The sequence below is a fragment of the Brachyhypopomus gauderio genome, chromosome 10 (genome assembly GCF_052324685.1).
Source record: "Brachyhypopomus gauderio isolate BG-103 chromosome 10, BGAUD_0.2, whole genome shotgun sequence".
NCBI lineage: Eukaryota > Metazoa > Chordata > Actinopteri > Gymnotiformes > Hypopomidae > Brachyhypopomus > Brachyhypopomus gauderio.
This window is the reverse complement of record NC_135220.1, coordinates 12,275,639-12,294,659: the sequence shown is the minus strand read 5'-3', so window position 1 is coordinate 12,294,659 and position 19,021 is coordinate 12,275,639. Positions and strand designations below refer to the sequence as shown.

Genomic DNA, 19,021 nt, shown 5'->3' with positions numbered 1-19,021 from the left:
TCGTTTCGACACGAGCGAGCCATGTACGGAAAGTACCGCATCGCGGTTGGAGGAACCGAATCTGAAGGAGCCGAGCTTAATACAATATGTGGTCTTCAGGAAATAAAATCCAGTGTGGTAATACAGCAGCCCCTGTTATGATTAAACAAAAAATACTAAATGAAATAAAAATTCCAAAGCAATTTGATTGATAAACTGTTACATGCGAGCTGAATTGTGGTCCACGTGTCTTTTTAAAAAGTGTTTAAAAAGATGTTTAGCTTGTGCACGGTTGCATTACTAATGCACTGCGCTGCAAGGCAGTTCATAATGGAGCACGAGCAGATAAGGAGGGAAGATCATTCAAAGCGTTTGATGCAGCACTATGCAAAGTTCCGTCGTTATAGCTCGTGCTATATCCGTCTGCCTAAGAGGTCAACTAGCCACTGAAGCTATAATGAGGGTTTTCTTTTTAGAATAAGACCTTACTAAATCAATAGAGGGAGAAAAAGCAAATCACGTGAGCTTTAAAAAAAGCAAATTACACGGAGCACTGAGTGTGAATTGTATCTTCATTATGATTAGCGTGACCGGTGTCATCGGTTTAACCATCGCTACTGCATTCTCCTCCATCGATTAAGTGTGATCATGATATTGTGCAGTACTGCTGCAGCAGCGCGCGGGTGTAGCCTGCAGCTACAGGAGAGATCCCGTGTCCTCCCACAAGGTCATAACAGGAATCACTTATTATCTTCTCTGTTAGATTATCTTTGGAAATCTGTAAGCTGTTATTGGTACACGCCATTACACGTTTGAGTCACCAATTACAGCTTTTTAGACTATGTACCGTTTAAGCAGGCAATCAAGATGTCAGTTGCTGGTATTCTGAAGCAAAAGAACACTGATCATTCATCAGCAGTTGTCAGAGCGTCAGATGATTCCTCCTACAACTCCACGCCGACTTAGTATAACATCATGACAGCAGACGCATGGCAGAACAGAAAACAGAACCCAGGCCAGACTCGTGGTGGGTATTTTTACAAGACAGAGACATGAGGACATGGGGTTTTCCAAGTTACACTGGGTCTATTTTAGAGAGGAAGGAAGAAGGGACGGACGGACAGAAGCAGCTGGAGGTAGAGGAGTGGAGTGATGGTCAGAGGGGGTGGCTGTGTGTACTAGGAGCGGAACAGCCGCTTTATGCAGCAACCTACAGCTCAAGCCCTCATTCACGCCCCCTGCTGGCTGATTAGAGATTTGTGTCCCCGCTGTAAACGTCTCTCTTAAATTGCATATTTGTACACTTTATTTCTCACTAATTCAACAATTGCCCAAGAGTAGAGGGAGTGAAAAACGTTCACAAAGACAAAAGGTACAATCTCGTTTGAAGTGTTAACAAGAGCTTAAAAACCAGACAATCCCTGATCTCTGCCCATTACAGCATGTAAATATCCAAAGCAAGATTTAACATGCATGAACTCACTTACTCAACACTTGTGAAACAGCCTCATTGTAGTTGCAGTTTGCATTATGTAATCAGTTAGATGACCTTGGCTCAGAGAGAGGAAAAACAAGTATTTATTTGGTAGATGATGTTAGATCAGCATCTTGCAATTGGAATACAGACTCTAAAAGTTGTTCTGTGAATTCAGAGCCTGATGACAAAGCAGAATGACTTTGCACTGTATCTTAAAAGCAATAAGCCAAAAAAAAAACCTGCTTTCAGCATAATAATATTACAAAGTAATCTTTATTATAAAGGCTTACACCACTGACCAAATGAATTTCCTATTTGGATAATAATACTTAATCAATCAATCTGTCTGTCTACACATTACCCATGTTTTCAGAATGAGCTGCTATTCACATATTCCCACTGGCCACATTGTTGCTGGGGTTTTTGCATGTTTTTGCACGTGCCAGCCAGAAGTATTTAGTCAACAGCTGTTCTGTGGTCAGCATCTGACTACCAATAAAGAGATGGACAGTGACGAATACAACCCATAAATAGCCACAGAGAGGCCACTAACCTAATTTACCAGACGTTTCCAATGAATTACTACTTATAATTCAAATTACCTATAAAACCTAAAAGATAAAAAAGGTATCAGATTCTAATGTGAAATAGGTATCAACCAAAGGGCACATGCATTATTAAGATCTCTTCTTCCATTAATTTTTCTTAATCTCTCTCTCTCTCTCTCTCTCTATATATATATATATATATATATATATATATATATATATATATATATATATATATATATATATATATATATATATATGAAAATCTGATGTCCCGGTATATGTAATCTTAATCATATCCAGACAAAATGATGTGGTTGTGTACATGCCATTTGCCTTAATCCATTGTAGTTAACTGTGGTTGTATTTTGGGCTGGTGATAAATCCTCCTCTCCCCTTGAGGACAGACGGGCTAAATGCATTTCCTAATAAGCACATGCCCAGCTGGAATCATTTGTTTACATGTGTGGGAGCCTGGTGAGCTTCCATGGAGAGGAGAGAGAGCCTTTGGCTCAGCGCTTTAAGTGAACTTGTAGTTTAACAACTTTTCGTAGTCTTCTGGGTTTATGGGTAAAATTTTATAATCCTGTATTTATTTAGTCTTAAGAGCAAATAAAACCAAACGATTCGTTATTCACTGTAAAAAAATGTCAATGTTTTGTTTTGATGATGCTTGTTGATGTAACTTAGAAAACTTTAAAGCTAAATTAGGAAACGAGCGCCACCTAGTGGATAATTGTCCTCAAATCATATCCTCGAATCATATTCGCCTCAAGTCTCTGCTAAGGTTTTCCTAATTTTTTTTATTGTTTGCTGTTTTCTAGCCTGAAGTAAACTGGATTAGAAGAATGACGCATGTAAGGTTTGACCAGAATCTACGTGCAAGACCACTGAATTTGCCATTTATTTTAAAACTGGAAATCGTACTATTGTCCATTTTTACAACTTTGATTATGTATTCTTTAATGCAAATATTTTATTTTGGAAAGACGTCTTTCATTCCTGTTATAGATTATGAAATAAACATGTGATATACACTTTCTTTAGGAATGTGAATAACTGCTGTATAATAACTGTAGTGGCAATGTAATAAATTATGTTTACATTTGTACTGTGGCTAGGTATCATGAAGTACTTTGGCTTTTGACAGAGCTGTTTTATGATCATGCAGTTTTTTCAAATAAGAAACACTTGGGATTATATAAATAATTTATTCAAATGCACTGACCACATTCAGTAATCATTATATAGATTGGTGAGTACACTAAAAGAATACATGCAACATAACAATAAAAGAAAGTGCTTATAAATGCTTTATAACTTAGTGAATAAGAAATGTAAATGCTACATAGCAATGAAAGAATTTATTAGGGTATTTTCTTACTGTGTCTGAGCCCAATGTTCAAAAGTCACAAAGAGTCTCAGAGAAGCATGTACCAGCTGTTGTCTTTGTTGAGATACTTGGAACTGTAACTAATACTATTAAGTTAGCGTATTTTGACTCAGATATTTTGTAACAGAGGAGATCTGAATGGCCCAGTGCCTGACGGATCCCGTAAAGACCCATGAAGTTCAGGATAATGTCATTCTGTTTCTCATTTCCACTTCCTCTTCCCTCCTATCCGGTCTTTATGTCCTCGAGCACAAGGAAGTGAGCCGAGTGTTTTTCTTAGTGGCTGGATAAAATACTTTAACAATCATGATTGTACAGCATGTCTAAAAATATAGCCAAACGAGTGCATAATTACCACAGCTCATAATGAGAGTGGATAATTACCACTGTTCATAATGAGATCTGAAAAGTTGCAGTGTCGTAGTATCTGTGCGTCTCCAGCTCCAGTTGACGAGGGACAGCTGAGGCTGCCCAGTCTCACAGCTGCTCGTGACCTCGCCTGCTTACTCAGAGGGGAATGTGGAAGGAGTCTTTAATCCACTGGTCACGGGAGTTCTTGGTTGGCTGTGGACACCCCAGTGGGGTCTCCCCACTCACTTCTCCAGTATGGTCGTCTTCTTCCTCCTCCTCCTCATCTTCAGAGTAACCATTTTCGGTGGAGATGTCCTGGAAGCCTCCTTTATACTCCTGTATGGACTCGTACAGAGACCACAACTGACACAGCAAGGACATGTCCAACTGTCTCAGTCCCACCTAGGCCAAACATTTTATACCGTATTTATTCACTTATTGCACGTGCAAAAACGTTAAAAAGTCAGTTTAGACAGTGGCGTGCCTAAAAGTTGCTATACATGTCATATACAAGTTATAAATCAACTAAAAGTTTTAGATGGTTCCTAGGGTTCTTAGATCGTATCTGAGCCCACTCACCATGTCCTTACGCAGCATGGCCAAAGCTGCGTCCAGATTGGCAGGTTTGCTGCGGCCAAGAGCTTCGCTCACCCTGGACTTGCTAATGTCCGCCTGAATGCGCGTCCGTTTACTGTACACTTTCTCGATATCTCTCCAAGATCCCCCACTGGAGTTGAGGATGCCACTGAGACCTTTCGGTAAAGGCGGCAGACCCTCAATCGGACAAACACTTCCAGCAGGACATTCAGTTGGACTGGACTGGAATCCGTTCATATTTCTTTTTCAGAATGTCTTCCCGTACAAATCCTATTTCTGTTCGATGCTGATGAGTTTTGATCGCTTTAAGTGTTAGTTGACTAAAACGACGAGTTAAAAAAAGGACACTTTAGCAGGAACATGGCTTTTTCAAACTGCAGAAGCTGTCCGAATTTAACAAGATTAAAAAATCTACAACTGATTTATCAGGTTTTGCCAAAGAATTAGATCAGCTACAGTACCCGTAAACCTCACTTGAATAACAAATTCCGATTCTTGTTTTTGTACTTGTACCAGTTTGATTTCTACACATTGCCGCAGGTAAACGATTCTCGCAAATAACTAAACCTTTTTAAAATAGCTCATCTTCGAACACGTACACGTTGGGCCAGAACAGTCGCTGTCCCAGCTTTGTTGTCGCTTGGCCTTGTCCTTTTGTCTTGTAAACATAGCCACGCCCACCGTACCTCTCCATCAGTTGCAGTACCGCGTTTGGCCGCAGGGAGGCACTGTCTCCTCAGATTGAATAGATTTTCTTTTGTTCCTTATTGATTCATTTAATATCGATTCCTTATTGATATTGAAGTCTGCAATTCCGAGCAGATAAGTTATTTCTCTAGCTGAACAAGCACCTGTTATTTTGTAAAATCATTTTAAATTTAAATTCTTTGTAACCCTCATGTAGCACCCCAAAAAGGAAAGAAATTCAAACCATACACAGCGGCAGCAATATATTTCAGTAACAACTGCAAAGACACACAGCATAGATGTACAGACATGACCAGTCAAACATTTGAGACTGTCAGGCCTATAGGACTATGGTCGTACATATTACTGAATGCCGTGCCAGGTGTGTGTGTGTGTGTGTGTGTGTGATGAATCTGAAGGGGGGGGAGGGTGATCACGAGAGCCGTAGTTCCTTGAGGCTGCGGAGAGAGTCAGCACAGCCTCGGATAAGACTGCACAACTGGACACAGGCCTCCACAGAAGCAGCATGTTGCAGCTCCTGAGTGGCCCATCTGAGTTTGTGCAGCACGGCCTCCTCTGCCTGGGTCAGGGCGGGGTGCTGGTGGACGCTGCCGGTCCCAGCGAGGGCGCTCGCCGGCTGGGGGGACTGCAGGGTGCTGTTGGCTGGGGGCAGAAAGCAGGGGCTCCCAGATGGGACAGGGAGTGGAGGGGGCTGTACAGAGGGCAAAGGGCCCCTCAGTCCTGATGCCGCCCCTTCGCAGTGCTCAGGCCGGGGCAAGCCTGTGATGGAGAGAGGGGCATCGCTGGTCGTGCCCCCGTTGACCTCAGGGAGCGGCTGGGTGGCGAGCTGTCGCTCACGGACTTGTGAGAGTGCTGCCTGGGCATTAAGGGCTGGGCAGATAAGAGACATTAAAACTCATTAATAATAAAGTATTACAGTTGACAAAATCTCAAGAGGCCCTGGAATTTATACTAGTTGTGTATTTGTGTTTTTAGCCTGTTAAATATCTATATTGATGATGTTCACAGTACTACGCTTATATATAGCAGTTGCTCTGGAAGCCTTGGGCACTTCACTAAAATATTTTATATCTATACATATACATACTAAAGTACACCGCAGTTTATAAGGATAAATTACTGAACTTCACAATATTCACAATTCTAAATAATAACATTCATAACTGCGTGCATCATCTACCCACAATATTCTATTATTATTCATTTGCACTGCGTCACTGAAGTGATGCAGGTGAACTATGGTCCAGCTTAGGTGACACTGTCCTTACACCGTTCTCCAGGTACATACCTGGGTTGTCTTTGTCGATGTCCGAGTCCAGCTCCTGACATGCAACACAGTAATTCTTCTTCTGCTTATCCTGGAGCAGAATTGTCTGTTTATGATGATAAAAAAAAACGTTACACAAGCCAAACAGTTCAAGTTTTAGATGTCTTAGACACTAAAATGTTACATAACAAAATCATCGTCAAAGAAGTAGGACACAGTACACTTTCCAGCAGATCCTCACAAGTAACGTTACAGCTGTGGTCTGAAAAACGTTAGTCTGACAGTTAACTGCTCACCCCGCACAACTCGCAGCATTCGCCGAGCATTTTATATCCTTTTAGCAGGTAGTCTCCCATCAGCTTGCTAATCTTGTCCTGGCGCTCGCGGCGGGCTTGGATCACCTTCATCTCCGCCTCTGTTGGAGGCTCCCATTCGAAGTCTTCCTCTTCTGGGAATGAATAAGAGCGATTATCAGACCACCCGTGGAAAGCGCTTTCAGTTCAGGGGGAAAAATCAGGCGATAGGTTAGAAACGTGGGGCTATTAGCACACAAGCTGGGGACCTTTTATATATATATATATATATATATATATATATATATATATATATATATATATATAAAGGTATACAATTAGGCTATAACGTTAGATGATGAACTATCCGCCCGTTTCATCCACACGCGCTTAATTCGTGCACATGATCCGGATATTGACGCTAGCCAGCTAGCTCGACACTAATCTCGGACATCAGCAGCAGAAATAGCGGACACGGCAGCATCGCGGGGTGAATTAACACACGTGAACAAACTGGAACACCATGCAAAGAGTGAAGGAGATGAGAAACCACGTCAGGGTGCACATCCACCTGCGTTAAGGGCCATGAAGTCCACGCCGCCTGCCAAACCGTAGCAGCACCAGCAGATAGGACCGTTTCCTCGTTAAACCGGTAATTGTTGCTACACCGAAGAAGTGGAGGGAAGGCGAGCGCCACCTAGAGGACTGGAGGACTCGGCGATTTCTTAGGACCACCATTAGTCCTCTGCCTAATGTTCTCATAAAAGAAGAAAGTGCTGACATAGACTGGTATATTGTGTTATATAAGAGCAGAGCCTAACAACTTATTATAAAACTTCTTAGCAATTTATTACATAAACAATTTTACAATGACAAGATAATTGCAACTGATTGTATAATCAATATTTTTTTAATGCTTCCTAACAATTTGTGAAACAAAATTTCACACACTAAGTAGTTAGCCGTTCAGCTTTCAATCTACCTTTTAGAGCTCGCACACACACACACACACACACACACACACACACACACACACACACACACACACACACACACACACACGCATCAGCAATTTGTATTTGGTAATTAATTTATTTTAAATGACAAGAGTACACGACACTGTGCCATCGCACGGTGGATCACGGCAGCGCTGCGACGCCGGTTTGTTTGGGCTTCGGGCGGGCAGATCCAGCGTTGTCAGGCTCGAGCTCATGGCCCAGCACGCGCTCCTCATTTCCGTGCCACAGCGCTCCGAACGCGCGAGCTGTCCTCTCGTCCCAGTTCTCTGGAAGCAGCAGCATGAGGTACCCGGCCGCAATGACGCTGCATGCAGCCGCCCGCACGTGACTGAGCTGAAGCGCCGAGCTCATAAATAAATCAAGAGCTGTACGGGGAGACGGTGAAACCCAGGCGCAGAGGATAATGACCTGCTATGTAGACGACTTACTTTTTAACATGGGCTTAAATGGCATGCGTGACATTCTACAAAAAAACATTTTTAAATGATCTATGGATAGACAGAAACCTGTAGAGAAACATGATTTTTTTTACCTGCACTTGCTGGGATAGTAAAGAGTATTCCCACTGAAATCAAGGTGGGGTATGTAAGCACTTCCCCAACATTCACCAGCACATTGAAAGCTTAAAAAAAGCAATCAAAATGAGACTCGCCTCTAAACATGCAGAACACGTGAAGATAATGCGATAAGAGTTATGTGCAGAGGTGGGCATGCCAGGTTCAGAAAGTAAAAGTCCTTCCCAGGATTGTATTCAAGCTTGCTGGATTTTTTAATTAGTGGCAGGTAAAATTAGTAGATTCAACACAATCCAGGAAGCCTGAGCAAAATCCTGGTGAGGACTTTTACTTTCTCAACCTGGAATGTCCACCTGTGTCATGTTATGTGATATGTCAGATGATATTGGTTATGTGATATATGTCATAGCTGTCATGCAATATCAGTCATGTTATGCGATATCTACTATGTTAATTAGATTAGTCATGATAATTTGATTAGTTACATTGACCCAAAGTCCTGTAGAGCAGGTAAAAGTCCAACTTTACCAAGCAGGAGCGATGCTGTGAGGCAGAGAGTGTCCCAGGGAACGAGCTGGAGGCTGGGCCAGGACTCAAAGTGTGAGAGGTGGAGCAGCACCCAGATCCAGGAGTGCAGGCCCACACCACACAGGCCCTCACAGGACATGAGCAGGCTGGCTGTGCCCGGCTGGCCCGGACCCACACGCTTCCAGAGCAGCACCTTGGAACAGCCGCACAGACACACATAAACAAACCAGCCGTGCCAAACTCCAGATGGGAGCCGCAGTGATCCACTGGGCTGCGTCTGGGTGAAAATGATCTCTTACACAGCAGAAGCATGTTAAATATGGTATGTCGCTTTTTAATATGCAGATACCTGATAGGAAAAATGTAAAAAAAAAAAAAAAAAACCTTGTAGAAAGCAGATGTGGAAGCTGAACCAACTCCCAGTGCCACCCCTGTGATCGAGTCACTATGGAAACCGTCAGCATAAGCCATCATAACAATTCCAGTGATGGACAAGATGGCCGCCACAATCTGAGTGAGCACACAGCATTGCACTAATAAAAAAACACATTAAATAAATTGGTGTACTATAACATATACAGACTCTGTCCAGCGTTACTGCACATGTGAGACAGGCTCTACATCCAGTGCCACATTTTCTCTGTTTTTGTGTTGTTTATTTAGTCACTGAATTGTCACGCATTTTAGAATAGGGATTATCCTCCCAAGAAATTTTCATATTTGTGCTTTACAGTAAAACTACAAAAAACTCAGGGCACGATTTATCTGTGACGGCAGTCCGCGCGATCCTGACCCTCACACCCATGAAACGGTCCTGAAGTCCAATCCAGGACAGGAGGAAGACGAAGGCCTTGCTGCAGCAGAGCACGGCGCTGCTGTCGCTGATGGAGATGCGGTGGAGGGCCATCAGGTGCATGACGCACGAGGCACCGCGTATCAGGGAGAAGGGCGCGGCCGTCTTTAGCAGGACCCTGCCGCTCAGCTGCGTGTCGCCCAACGACCTGCCACACACGCTGGGAAACAAGAAGCATGCCTTTCCATCCAGTCATGAATGCACAGGCCATGTACAAAACCTGATCACGCTACGCTTATTTATCAAACTTATGTCTGGATATGCTGTTAATAACCTCTTCAGGTGGGTCAGCGTGGGCTTTATTAGTGAAGACCCCTGGGTTAGGCTGCACAGTGCTGCAGTAAAGGCCTGGATGTCTCTCAGTAATGAGCTACGCACATTTGTTTAGCTCCACAGTAAGCTGAGAGCATCAGGACCTGAAAGCAGCTTTATCTTAAAGCATCTTATGGGCTTTTCAGCGCTGAGCCAGTGTAACAAAACAGCCCAAGTCATGTTAACAAGGCCCACAACTTTACACACAACTTAACAAAATTTACAGTTTCATTTACTAAAAGGCCAAAGGATAAACTGCACCCCAATACCAAAACAGTTCTATGCATCTCTCAGTCCCACTCGTCCTCTAACCGGAGCTCGGTGCAAGGTCTCTGCCTCAGCTGTGAGCCCAGGGTGTGGCCCAGGTAGTAGAGAGGGAAAGATAGCAGGTTCCATAGGCTGCAGAACCAGGTAATAAAGAAAGGAGAATGTAGTTTAGTTAGGGTGTCTTTGGCATAGTGAGCTGACCACGCCCATGACCACGCCACACCGCCAGCCAGCAGCAGACCGGCGGCCCCGCGGCAGAGGGCCGGCAGTGGGCAGCGGGAACGGCAAGTCTTGGAGCCCCGTCCCGCGTCCTGAAGACCGGTCTCTATTGAGCCAAACACTGTGTCATCATCCTTGTTTTCACCGCCACTTCCTGGGGGATAGAACACAAACACAAAGAAAACGTAATGAATAAAGTACAGAGATAATAGGCTGTTGCCTTCTGTGCTTCACAGTTTGTCTGACTTTATAATATTTGCAGAGCCACATGAGAAATCATAATAAATGTGCATAACATTGTCAGAATCTGAAATGTCTCCTCTGAATGGCAGTGAGGGATAATTTATTAATGTCATTTTCTGTGAGCTATTAAACATCCTTCATATCATAAATCGCAGAATTAAACCATATCACACACCTCAGACCATTCTGTTCTGCAAAAACATGTCAGCAAACGCGTAGTTTCCATCTCCCCCGTCGTGTTGTGACCCGGCACAGCGGTAAGTGGCGGGAAGTGTCTTACCTGGAGAGAGCTGAGCTGTGGGTGCGGGACATGGCGAGACCTTCGCTGACTGTGTGCTCATGTCTGCTCCTCACGCAGGATGCAAGGCTGTGAGAGAGTGAACTACGTGTACTTGGGAACACTGGGGCTTAAAGTAGACAGATCTGCTTGGTCATCTCAAACTGTATAGAGCCCATTAAATAATCCAAGTGTTCTTTCATTAATTTATGTTAAATTGATGTTAAATTATGTTTCTTTCATAATTTAGATATCGTTCATCTTCATGTAAAAAATTCAGATATAAAATGTCATTAATTCTAATCTAAGGACTTTGCTTGCTGATAGGATGATGAAGGACCTCTGTCTGGACCTCTGTCTTTGCTCTCTCTCTCTCTCTCTCTCTCTCTCTCTCTCTCTCTCTCTCTCTCTAATATATTTTGAAAATGCACCAATGCAAAAGCTCATTGAAGTTTAGGGAAACATGGTTTAAACAATGCTTGGTTGAAAAAGTGTTACTTCTAAAATGGCTGCTATGGAATGGAGTTAGATGTGCAGTGGAGATTGACCTCAGCGAGACAGAAAAGCAGTGATTGATTATGGAAGAGAGTGCTTCATGTCTACATTTCTAAGGCTCTGAATGATGACTGGAAACAATTGGGTCTCACAATTGGTCTCACAGTTGTCAACTCCCTTACGGTTCGTCATTAAAGGAATGATAAGGGAAGAGCAGCTTGAAAATATTCCTCATACACTCATACGTTCCTCATACATTCCTCATATACAAAATACAGACATGGCGTGGGCGTAATAAATAATTGCCCCCCAGTGCAGATTATTCCAAAATCTGACTACAGGTCATGGGGAAGAAAAACGATATCTATGCAAGCCTGAGGCAATAAAAAGCATCAGTCCAGTGTTGGAGACACCGAGGACCGCAGGAATGATGGATCCTGTCCTTCCAGTTAAAAAGATAAGAGTGGCGGGTGACCTTGGGGACTGGATACTTGTGCAGGACCTGAAGGGAGTTAATAAAACAATTGTGGCAAGGGCTCCCCACGTTCTGAACCCATATACTGTCCTCTCTCAAATCCCTCGTGATCGTAAATGGTTCTCAGTTGTGGACTTGGCTAATGGATTTCCCAGATACCCAGACTCGCAGCTCTGCTTGGTGTTTGAGTTTCAGGGAAAGCCACACATGTTTCCTGGCCTATGTCATGGGTATTGTGAGTTGCCCACCATCTACGATAATGCATTGCAAAGTAGTTTGGAATCATTACACCTCCTTCCAGGCTCCAGTTGCAATGCACTGGTAATTGAGAAGACACAATAAAATAGCTTAAACACCCTGCTGAAGAAGGCCAGAAAGCCAATAAGGCAAACAAGGCAAAACGACAATCTGTCCAGGTGAACTTTTTAGGCCACAATACTTGCAGAAGTCAAAACTTTGGATGCAAGTAGAAAATACAGAAAATTCCAAAAACATAGAAACAAATTATGTAGTTCCTGGGAAAGTGGTGATATAGTAGAACATTCATTTGTAACTACGTGTACCTTTAGGCCCCTTAGTGTGATAGCACATCAGCAAGCTCACACACAATAACTGTGTGGGCTTTGGGATAGTGCCACAACATGAAACAGTGGTAGCCAAGGTGTTACTCCAACTCCTCTCAGCGTTTCAGCTGCACTGACAGCACTAACAGAAGCAGAGGGAAACACAATAATTATCTACAGTAACAAGCTCTCCTTGGTGCCATTCTGCTCCCCAAACACATAGCAGTATGCAAATGTGAGGCACACACTAATCACAAAGACTGGGTTTCTCTGGGTAATGAATGCGCACTTGGCTGCTGCAGTGCCACTCCACAACCACAACTCATTTATACAACGTCCCCAGCAGCTGAGCTTACGGAGCGGGAAAGTCTCCCCGACGCTTCAGAGAAAGACGGCTGGAGGAGAACAGGAGTGAAGAAGAAAGGGGGGATCTGGTCAAGGGCATAAATTTCCTCGATATTGGTGGGGACGAGCCACTTACACTCATGCTAATGCTACACACTTGGGTCTGGTATCGCCCCAACGGTAAACCATGTCTGCCCAAGACAAACGTTTCTATACTATGCTAAACGGACACGTTGGAAGGACCGTGTTTCAAAAGGAGGGATGCGTGGCACAACACTGGTTATCTAAGGGATTTACAAATTACTATAAAAACTTGTGAAAATTGTATGATTTGTGCCATGAACAACATAGGGCAAGGGATGATGGGGGCATGAACTGCACGCCCCCTGGTGGAAAAACCTTATTACAACACCCTCAAATGGACTTTACTTAATTTAAATCCACGTGAGGGAAAGAAATACTGTTTGGTAATGGTGGAAATATTTTCCAGGTGTGTGGAGGAGGCTGGAACTTTTAAACATGAAAACTAGAGTCAGGGAAGGAACAAGAATGAAATTTTATTTGGTAGGCCGCCCAACGACAGGACCGACCGATGCACCGCAGCATCTCACGCGTAAATGTGAAGGTCATATGTTGTCAGTGTGTGCAGATCTGTTATCTGTCACAAGTTCAGAGGGCTGTGAAAAACGCTGTTCCTGCATGCATGCATGTTCCAGATGCAGCTGCCTGACCTAAAGCCCAGAGAGGGGATAATGGTGAAAGATCTCAGTTGTAAGAGCTGAAAGGTACAGAGGTCACGAGGATCCTCCCAGGTTCCTCGAACCACGCAGACGGCTGTCAAGGTTGCACAGAGAACAATGTGGATCCATTGTTAGAGAAACAGTCGTTTCTCTAATAAATTACTCTGACAGACACGAACTGCTGCGTATGACAGTTGAGTGAAACACAGAAGAACGCAGATGTTTATGAATTATCTTTTTATTTGACAGCTTACCACCAAGTTTATGAAGTTCAAACATAAAATCCTCAATGGAAACATTTGTTACTGAAAAGAGAAATGTTAGTGAAACAGTATACAGTATACGTGCTTTTTATAACGTATAATTTCTAATTTTTGTTTTGAGGTTTGTCCCTTAAAGGAAAAAAGAGGGAAATGTGAAAGATGGGAAAAAAATGATAACCTTTATCCTAGCAAACTTTTGAACGCAGTAAACAACCTGGCCAGTCGTATGTTCATGCGCTAACATACAATATATCATTTATCCTGACATACTTTGAACTGAACATCTGTACCATCCATACTGGAAAAAATAATTTCATCATCATAAATGATCCGCTCCCCAGGGATGAGGTCAGGAGGAGGCAACAAGCGTCTCTTTTGCAGACGCTTATGGTGTGTGTAACTGACATGTCCAGGGGCTCTTGCAAACTTTGCTTTTTGCATTTCTTTCTATCTCCTAGCAGTTTATTTTCCCCCACAACATAAACTTCTTGTGTAAATTCAAATTGTATGTAATTGTTGTTTCTTGAAACTCAAACTCAAAATTATTGATAAAATGTCTATAAACATAATAATTGTTTTAGAGGTATATTTATTCCTTTGTGATGTTTAAGTCAGTTAATCCAGGAGTGGTAAACAGTATAATCAGGTGTGTAGGCACTACACAAGTGAAACAGATATGTAGGCTAAGCACGAACATTTTACATTCCTAACTTCAGCAGATATGAAACCTCACATGCTGGATAAAAATTGTGACAAGATTGTTTTGGGTGACATATAAGATGACCTTTAGGAAGCAATTTTTCCTGAGTCGACATACTAAACATATTGCAGGTCCATATTAATCTATGATAGGTGTACTGTATTTCAGCTGGCTAACTTCAAGACTAAACCCTGTAGACCACTGCATCCAAACTGGAAACACGACTGCTTGGAAACATACAGAACATGACATGGCTTTGACTGATGTGTTGAGGAGTTGATGTCTGTTTGTCTGCTGGTCTTTTAGGGATCCACACACATGTTCTTCTAGATATCCTGCTTTGCCAGTATGCATTGTCTTCTGAGGGGAAACTGCTGCACAAAAGATCTGCTCCATCCAGATGGCTGTGCAAAGGCCTTCAGTCTGTAGTGGGTGGAGGAGAGAGAGGTTATGGGTTCAATATGTTTAATATTATATTATTGTATAATATTATATTATTATATATGTATAATAACATACATATACATCATAATAGCATAATAATAACACATATAAATGATATATATCTGTATAATAGTATGTGTAATTGTAAGTGAATTTATGGCATTATTATTATACTGTATATCTGCTGTACCTATTCTGTTGGTTTGGGGTGCATCAGTGTCAGAGGCAACTCTACAGTCACATCACTGCAGAGAGAGAGAGATAGAAACACAGGGATGAGTGCATTTTAAACAGTGTTTGTGAGATAAGTACATTTTAAACAGTGTTTGTGAGATAAGTGCATCTTAAACAGTGTGAGATAAGTACATTTTAAACAGTATTTGTGAGATAAATGCATCTTAAACAGTGTTTGTGAGATAAGTACATTTTAAACAGTATTTGTGAGATAAATGCATTTTAAACAGTGTTTGTGAGATAAGTACATTTTAAACAGTATTTGTGAGATAAATGCATTTTAAACAGTGTTTGTGAGATAAGTACATTTTAAACAGTGTTTGTGAGATAAATGCATTTTAAACAGTGTTTGTGAGATAAGTGCATCTTAAACAGTGTTTGTGAGATAAGTACATTTTAAACAGTATTTGTGAGATAAATGCATTTTAAACAGTGTTTGTGAGATAAGTACATTTTAAACAGTGTTTGTGAGATAAATGCATTTTAAACAGTGTTTGTGAGATAAGTGCATCTTAAACAGTGTTTGTGAGATAAGTACATTTTAAACAGTGTTTGTGAGATAAGTGCATTTTAAACAGTGTTTGTGAGATAAGTGCTTTTTAAACAGTGTTTGTGAGATTAATGCACTTTAAGGGACTTTAAATTTACCTGGGTACCAGACCTCCCAATAAGCTGAAAGAAAAAAAAAGTTTATTAAAAATAGCTTAAGTATTACTAATCTTTAAGTATTACTAATCTTTAAGTATTACATAATTTTTTCCATTTTATGTTTTTAACAATATCTGTTTATCATTTGATTGCCTATAAACTCAAACACAAACATTTTTATATAGTACAGTATAGTTACATATGTAATAATGAGGATATAACTCACATTGCTTATAATAGTTATAAGAAGTATAATAGTTATAATATAATAGTAGACTTATGATATAGAAAGGGTGAAATAATAGTTTAATATGTCTATAGGGGGATTCAAGGACATGTGTAGTTATGATGATGGAGGTTCAACAGTGTCTCACCCTCCTCCAGACACCAGCAGGGTCAAATGTGTGTGTGTCTGTGTGTGTGTGTGTGTGTGTGTGTGTGTGTGTGTGTGTGTGTGTGTGTGTGTGTGTGTGTGTGTGTGTGTGTGTGTGTGTGTGAGAGTATGAGAGTGTGAGTTCTAAAGTTTCTCACCCTCCTCCAGACACCAGCAGGGTCACCTTGACTTTATAAGACACCAGAATGCCAAGTACTTCTTTGTCCATCCCAGGACGCAGGCTGTAGAGTGAAGAACCCACAGATGAAAGAACACACAAATGTGTGTGTGTGTGTGTGTGTGTGTGTGTGTGTGTGTGTCTGTGTGCAGAGGCGGTGTAACGTGGCTCGCGCCACGGAGCGAGAGGACGGACACAAGTGCTGAGAAGAGCGAGATTTATTCAAGGGAACACCGTAATCATCATCCGAAAGCCAGGCAGGGTCGATAGCAGGAGGGCAGTCCGTGAAACATGCAAAGACAGGCATTACAAAGACAGGGAGCACGGGTAACAGGGGAAACACGAATACGGTCAGGTACAGAGAACAGCGATGAAACAGACACGATCACAAATCAAAATACCGGACGAAGGACAAGGGAGACTCAGGGGCTTATATACACAGACATTAAACAAGGGGCAGGTGACGGTAATAACAAGGGGCGTGGGAACAAACGAGGTAATCACAGAGACAAACGAGCGGGGCGGGGTAAACAGGTACGGAACACAGACACGAGGGGTTCGGAGTGACAGCTAACAGAGGGGGGCACGGTCATACATGACAGGCGGTCTTTGCATAGAGGCGTGGCTAGGCAACTGCTTTGGGCCCCTCCCACTGCAGCCCACTGTATGGGCCCCCTGATTAGCTGACTTATTTCTCGCATATTAATGTTGATGGGCCCCCTAGCAAAATTCGCCTTGAGCCTCTAAATTTCTAAGTCTGCCACTGTCTGTGTGTGTGCGTGTGTGTGTATGTGTGTGTGCGCGCACGTGTGTGTGTTTCTGTGTGTGTATGTGTGTGTCTGTGTGTGTGCTCGTGCGTGTGCATGTGTGTATGTGTGCACACGCACGTGTGTGTGTGTGTGTGTGTGTTTGTGTGTGTGTATGTGTGTGTGTGTGTGTGTGTGTGTGTGTGTGTATGTGTGTGTGTGTGTGTGTTTGTGTGTGTGTATGTGTGTGTGTGTGTGTGTGTGTGTGTGTGTGTGTTTGTGTGTGTGTATGTGTGTGTGTGTGTGTGTGTGTGTGTGTGTGTGTGTGTGTGTGTGTGTGTGTGTGTGTGTTACATACATGGTGGTGGAGGCCAGGTTGGTGTCCCCCTCCTTCAGCTTCCCGTCCAGTGCTAGCCCTCTGGTCTCTTTGTTGTTGGCCAGCAGTGGAGTGATGGCAAGTGTTTTCTCAAATGTTGTATTACCTTCTACTGTCTCCCTGCAAAGAACCACCATGGTGAGTTTGAAGAACCAGTTAGAACCTGTCAGAAGCAGTCAGAACCTGTCAGAACCTGTCAGTAGCAGTCAGACCACTGCAGGCTTCCTGCTCCTAACTGGCCAGCAGAAAACATTCTGGTACAGTAGTGAGTCAGGATATTCCAGCGCTCAAAAGACACTGAAGACACACTTTATTCACACTCACGAGAACTCTTCCGATAACACAGTCTTGGAGTATTTGTCTGCAGAGTACAGAATGACTTCTGTGGTCTGGTCAACTGTTAGAAGAACATGAAGCACAAACAGCAGTATTCAATGTCAACGCTTCTTGGGAGTTTGTATTACTGTTGGAAACTTGGAAAATCCACAGCACAGGGGCATGTGGTCTTATGGTGCTATCTGTAATTTTATAGATTCTCATAGCACCGCCTTTCACTCACTAGAAATTTTGATTTTTTTCACCACTTTGCTTGTCTCATTCTTCACCTTAACTTTAACAGGGATGGTTTCTCCATGGTAATAGATCTGTTGTAAACAAAGCAAATTAGGTTCTGAGTCTGAACATGTGCTGATGAGAATTATGGAAGATTGCAAGATCCTTACGTCCTTATTGAGGGTGGCCTCCAGAAGAACAGGCTTGTCAGACATCATGAAGTTCTTACATATTTCAGCCTTTTGTCCAGATCCTGTGTTATCAGGAGCAAACTGAACCTTCCGGATGATCAGACGACACGTATCTCTGTGGTTGAACAGGACAGGGGAAGGACAGGTGTTCACCTCCAGTCTGGGTTTAATGGTAAGAACTGTTATTGCAAATGATCATTCAAAGCAGTATGCATAAAACATGAGATACACAGATACACACTTCTTGTCAATTTTCTCATCAGGATCATCAGCAGCTTTTGCTAAGTAGGCCTTGACTTCATAGTCCACACCGCATGCCTGCAAGGGTAAAAGGTCAGAGGTTAGAGGTGACACAAAGAGCTGGTTTGTTCTGAAATCCGTCCATGTGTAAACTTACCTTCCCCTTGTCCTCTGGGCCAGGCTGGAGGGTGATTGAGCAGGGCATGTTGGTTGGGATCTGGAAGGGAAACAGAGGGAATGTAGTGCTACTGGAACTCAGGACAACCTCACAGAACAACCTCACAGGACAAGATCTCAGGACAACCTCACAGCACAACCTCACAAGACAAGATCTCATGACAACCTGTCAGGACTAGCTCTCAGGACAACCTGACAGGACAAGCTCTCAGGACAACCTGACAGGACAAGCTCACAGGACAAGCTCTCAGGATAACCTCACAGGACAAGATCTCAGGACAACCTCACAGAACAACCTCACAGGACAAGATCTCAGGATAACCTCACAGGACAAGATCTCAGGACAACCTCACACCACAACCTCACAGGACAAGATCTCATGACAACCTGTCAGGACTAGCTCTCAGGACAACCTGACAGGACAAGCTCTCAGGA

The 19,021-nt window shown here is 42.8% G+C and overlaps 4 protein-coding genes across 5 annotated transcripts in view; all 4 read right to left on the bottom strand.

Annotated features, from left to right (window-relative positions):
- Positions 1-3,195: 3,195 nt before the first annotated feature.
- fam89b (family with sequence similarity 89 member B) lies at positions 3,196-5,011 on the bottom strand. Its single transcript, XM_077019533.1, has 2 exons — positions 4,328-5,011; positions 3,196-4,150 (listed from the first exon to the last, which is right to left on the bottom strand). Exons 1-2 carry the CDS (start codon positions 4,580-4,582, stop codon positions 3,905-3,907), a joined length of 501 nt encoding a protein of 166 aa, XP_076875648.1. The 5' UTR covers positions 4,583-5,011; the 3' UTR covers positions 3,196-3,904.
- A 269-nt stretch (positions 5,012-5,280) lies between these two features.
- Positions 5,281-7,339, bottom strand: znrd2 (zinc ribbon domain containing 2). 2 transcript variants are annotated; one of them, XM_077019531.1, is made up of 4 exons: positions 7,185-7,339; positions 6,617-6,768; positions 6,342-6,426; positions 5,281-5,923 (listed from the first exon to the last, which is right to left on the bottom strand). In XM_077019531.1, the coding sequence occupies exons 1-4, from the start codon at positions 7,198-7,200 to the stop codon at positions 5,466-5,468; spliced, it is 711 nt and encodes a 236-aa protein (XP_076875646.1). In that variant the 5' UTR covers positions 7,201-7,339; the 3' UTR covers positions 5,281-5,465. The 2 variants fall into 2 exon arrangements, with proteins under 2 accessions (XP_076875646.1, XP_076875647.1); XM_077019532.1 differs by having other exon boundaries at positions 7,118-7,211.
- Positions 7,340-7,467: 128 nt separating this feature from the next.
- LOC143526168 (solute carrier family 35 member F4) lies at positions 7,468-10,910 on the bottom strand. The gene is made up of 7 exons (XM_077020818.1): positions 10,850-10,910; positions 10,153-10,480; positions 9,469-9,688; positions 9,060-9,185; positions 8,676-8,868; positions 8,165-8,254; positions 7,468-7,997 (listed from the first exon to the last, which is right to left on the bottom strand). The coding sequence occupies exons 1-7, from the start codon at positions 10,908-10,910 to the stop codon at positions 7,753-7,755; spliced, it is 1,263 nt and encodes a 420-aa protein (XP_076876933.1). The 3' UTR covers positions 7,468-7,752.
- Positions 10,911-13,814: 2,904 nt separating this feature from the next.
- Positions 13,815-19,021, bottom strand: part of arr3a (arrestin 3a, retinal (X-arrestin)) — a 9,144-nt gene continuing 3,937 nt past the window's right edge. The window contains exons 7-16 of the mRNA XM_077018305.1: positions 18,567-18,626; positions 18,411-18,487; positions 18,149-18,284; positions 17,986-18,070; positions 17,751-17,823; positions 17,409-17,546; positions 16,285-16,368; positions 15,754-15,777; positions 15,062-15,116; positions 13,815-14,850 (exon numbers count right to left, since the gene is read on the bottom strand). Of these exons, the coding sequence (XP_076874420.1) occupies positions 15,062-15,116; positions 15,754-15,777; positions 16,285-16,368; positions 17,409-17,546; positions 17,751-17,823; positions 17,986-18,070; positions 18,149-18,284; positions 18,411-18,487; positions 18,567-18,626 (732 nt within the window). The 3' untranslated portion in view covers positions 13,815-14,850. The remainder of the gene's footprint in view (positions 14,851-15,061; positions 15,117-15,753; positions 15,778-16,284; positions 16,369-17,408; positions 17,547-17,750; positions 17,824-17,985; positions 18,071-18,148; positions 18,285-18,410; positions 18,488-18,566; positions 18,627-19,021) is intronic.

What these genes read in the sequence shown, in the direction of transcription:
- znrd2 (XM_077019531.1), bottom strand. An exon ending in AATGCTGCGAGTTGTGCGGG is followed by an intron (nt 6,427 to 6,616) that starts GTGAGCAGTTAA and finishes CATCATAAACAG; the next exon opens with ACAATTCTGCTCCAGGATAA. An exon ending in CATCGACAAAGACAACCCAG is followed by an intron (nt 5,924 to 6,341) that starts GTATGTACCTGG and finishes TTATCTGCCCAG; the next exon opens with CCCTTAATGCCCAGGCAGCA.
- fam89b (XM_077019533.1), bottom strand. Translation starts at nt 4,582, where the DNA reads ATGAACGGATTCCAGTCCAGTCCAACTGAATGTCCTGCTGGAAGTGTT. An exon ending in CCATGCTGCGTAAGGACATG is followed by an intron (nt 4,151 to 4,327) that starts GTGAGTGGGCTC and finishes TGTTTGGCCTAG; the next exon opens with GTGGGACTGAGACAGTTGGA.
- LOC143526168 (XM_077020818.1), bottom strand. Translation starts at nt 10,910, where the DNA reads ATGAGCACACAGTCAGCGAAGGTCTCGCCATGTCCCGCACCCACAGCT. An exon ending in CACAGCTCAGCTCTCTCCAG is followed by an intron (nt 10,481 to 10,849) that starts GTAAGACACTTC and finishes TCTATCCCCCAG; the next exon opens with GAAGTGGCGGTGAAAACAAG. An exon ending in AGACCTTGCACCGAGCTCCG is followed by an intron (nt 9,689 to 10,152) that starts GTTAGAGGACGA and finishes CTTGTTTCCCAG; the next exon opens with CGTGTGTGGCAGGTCGTTGG.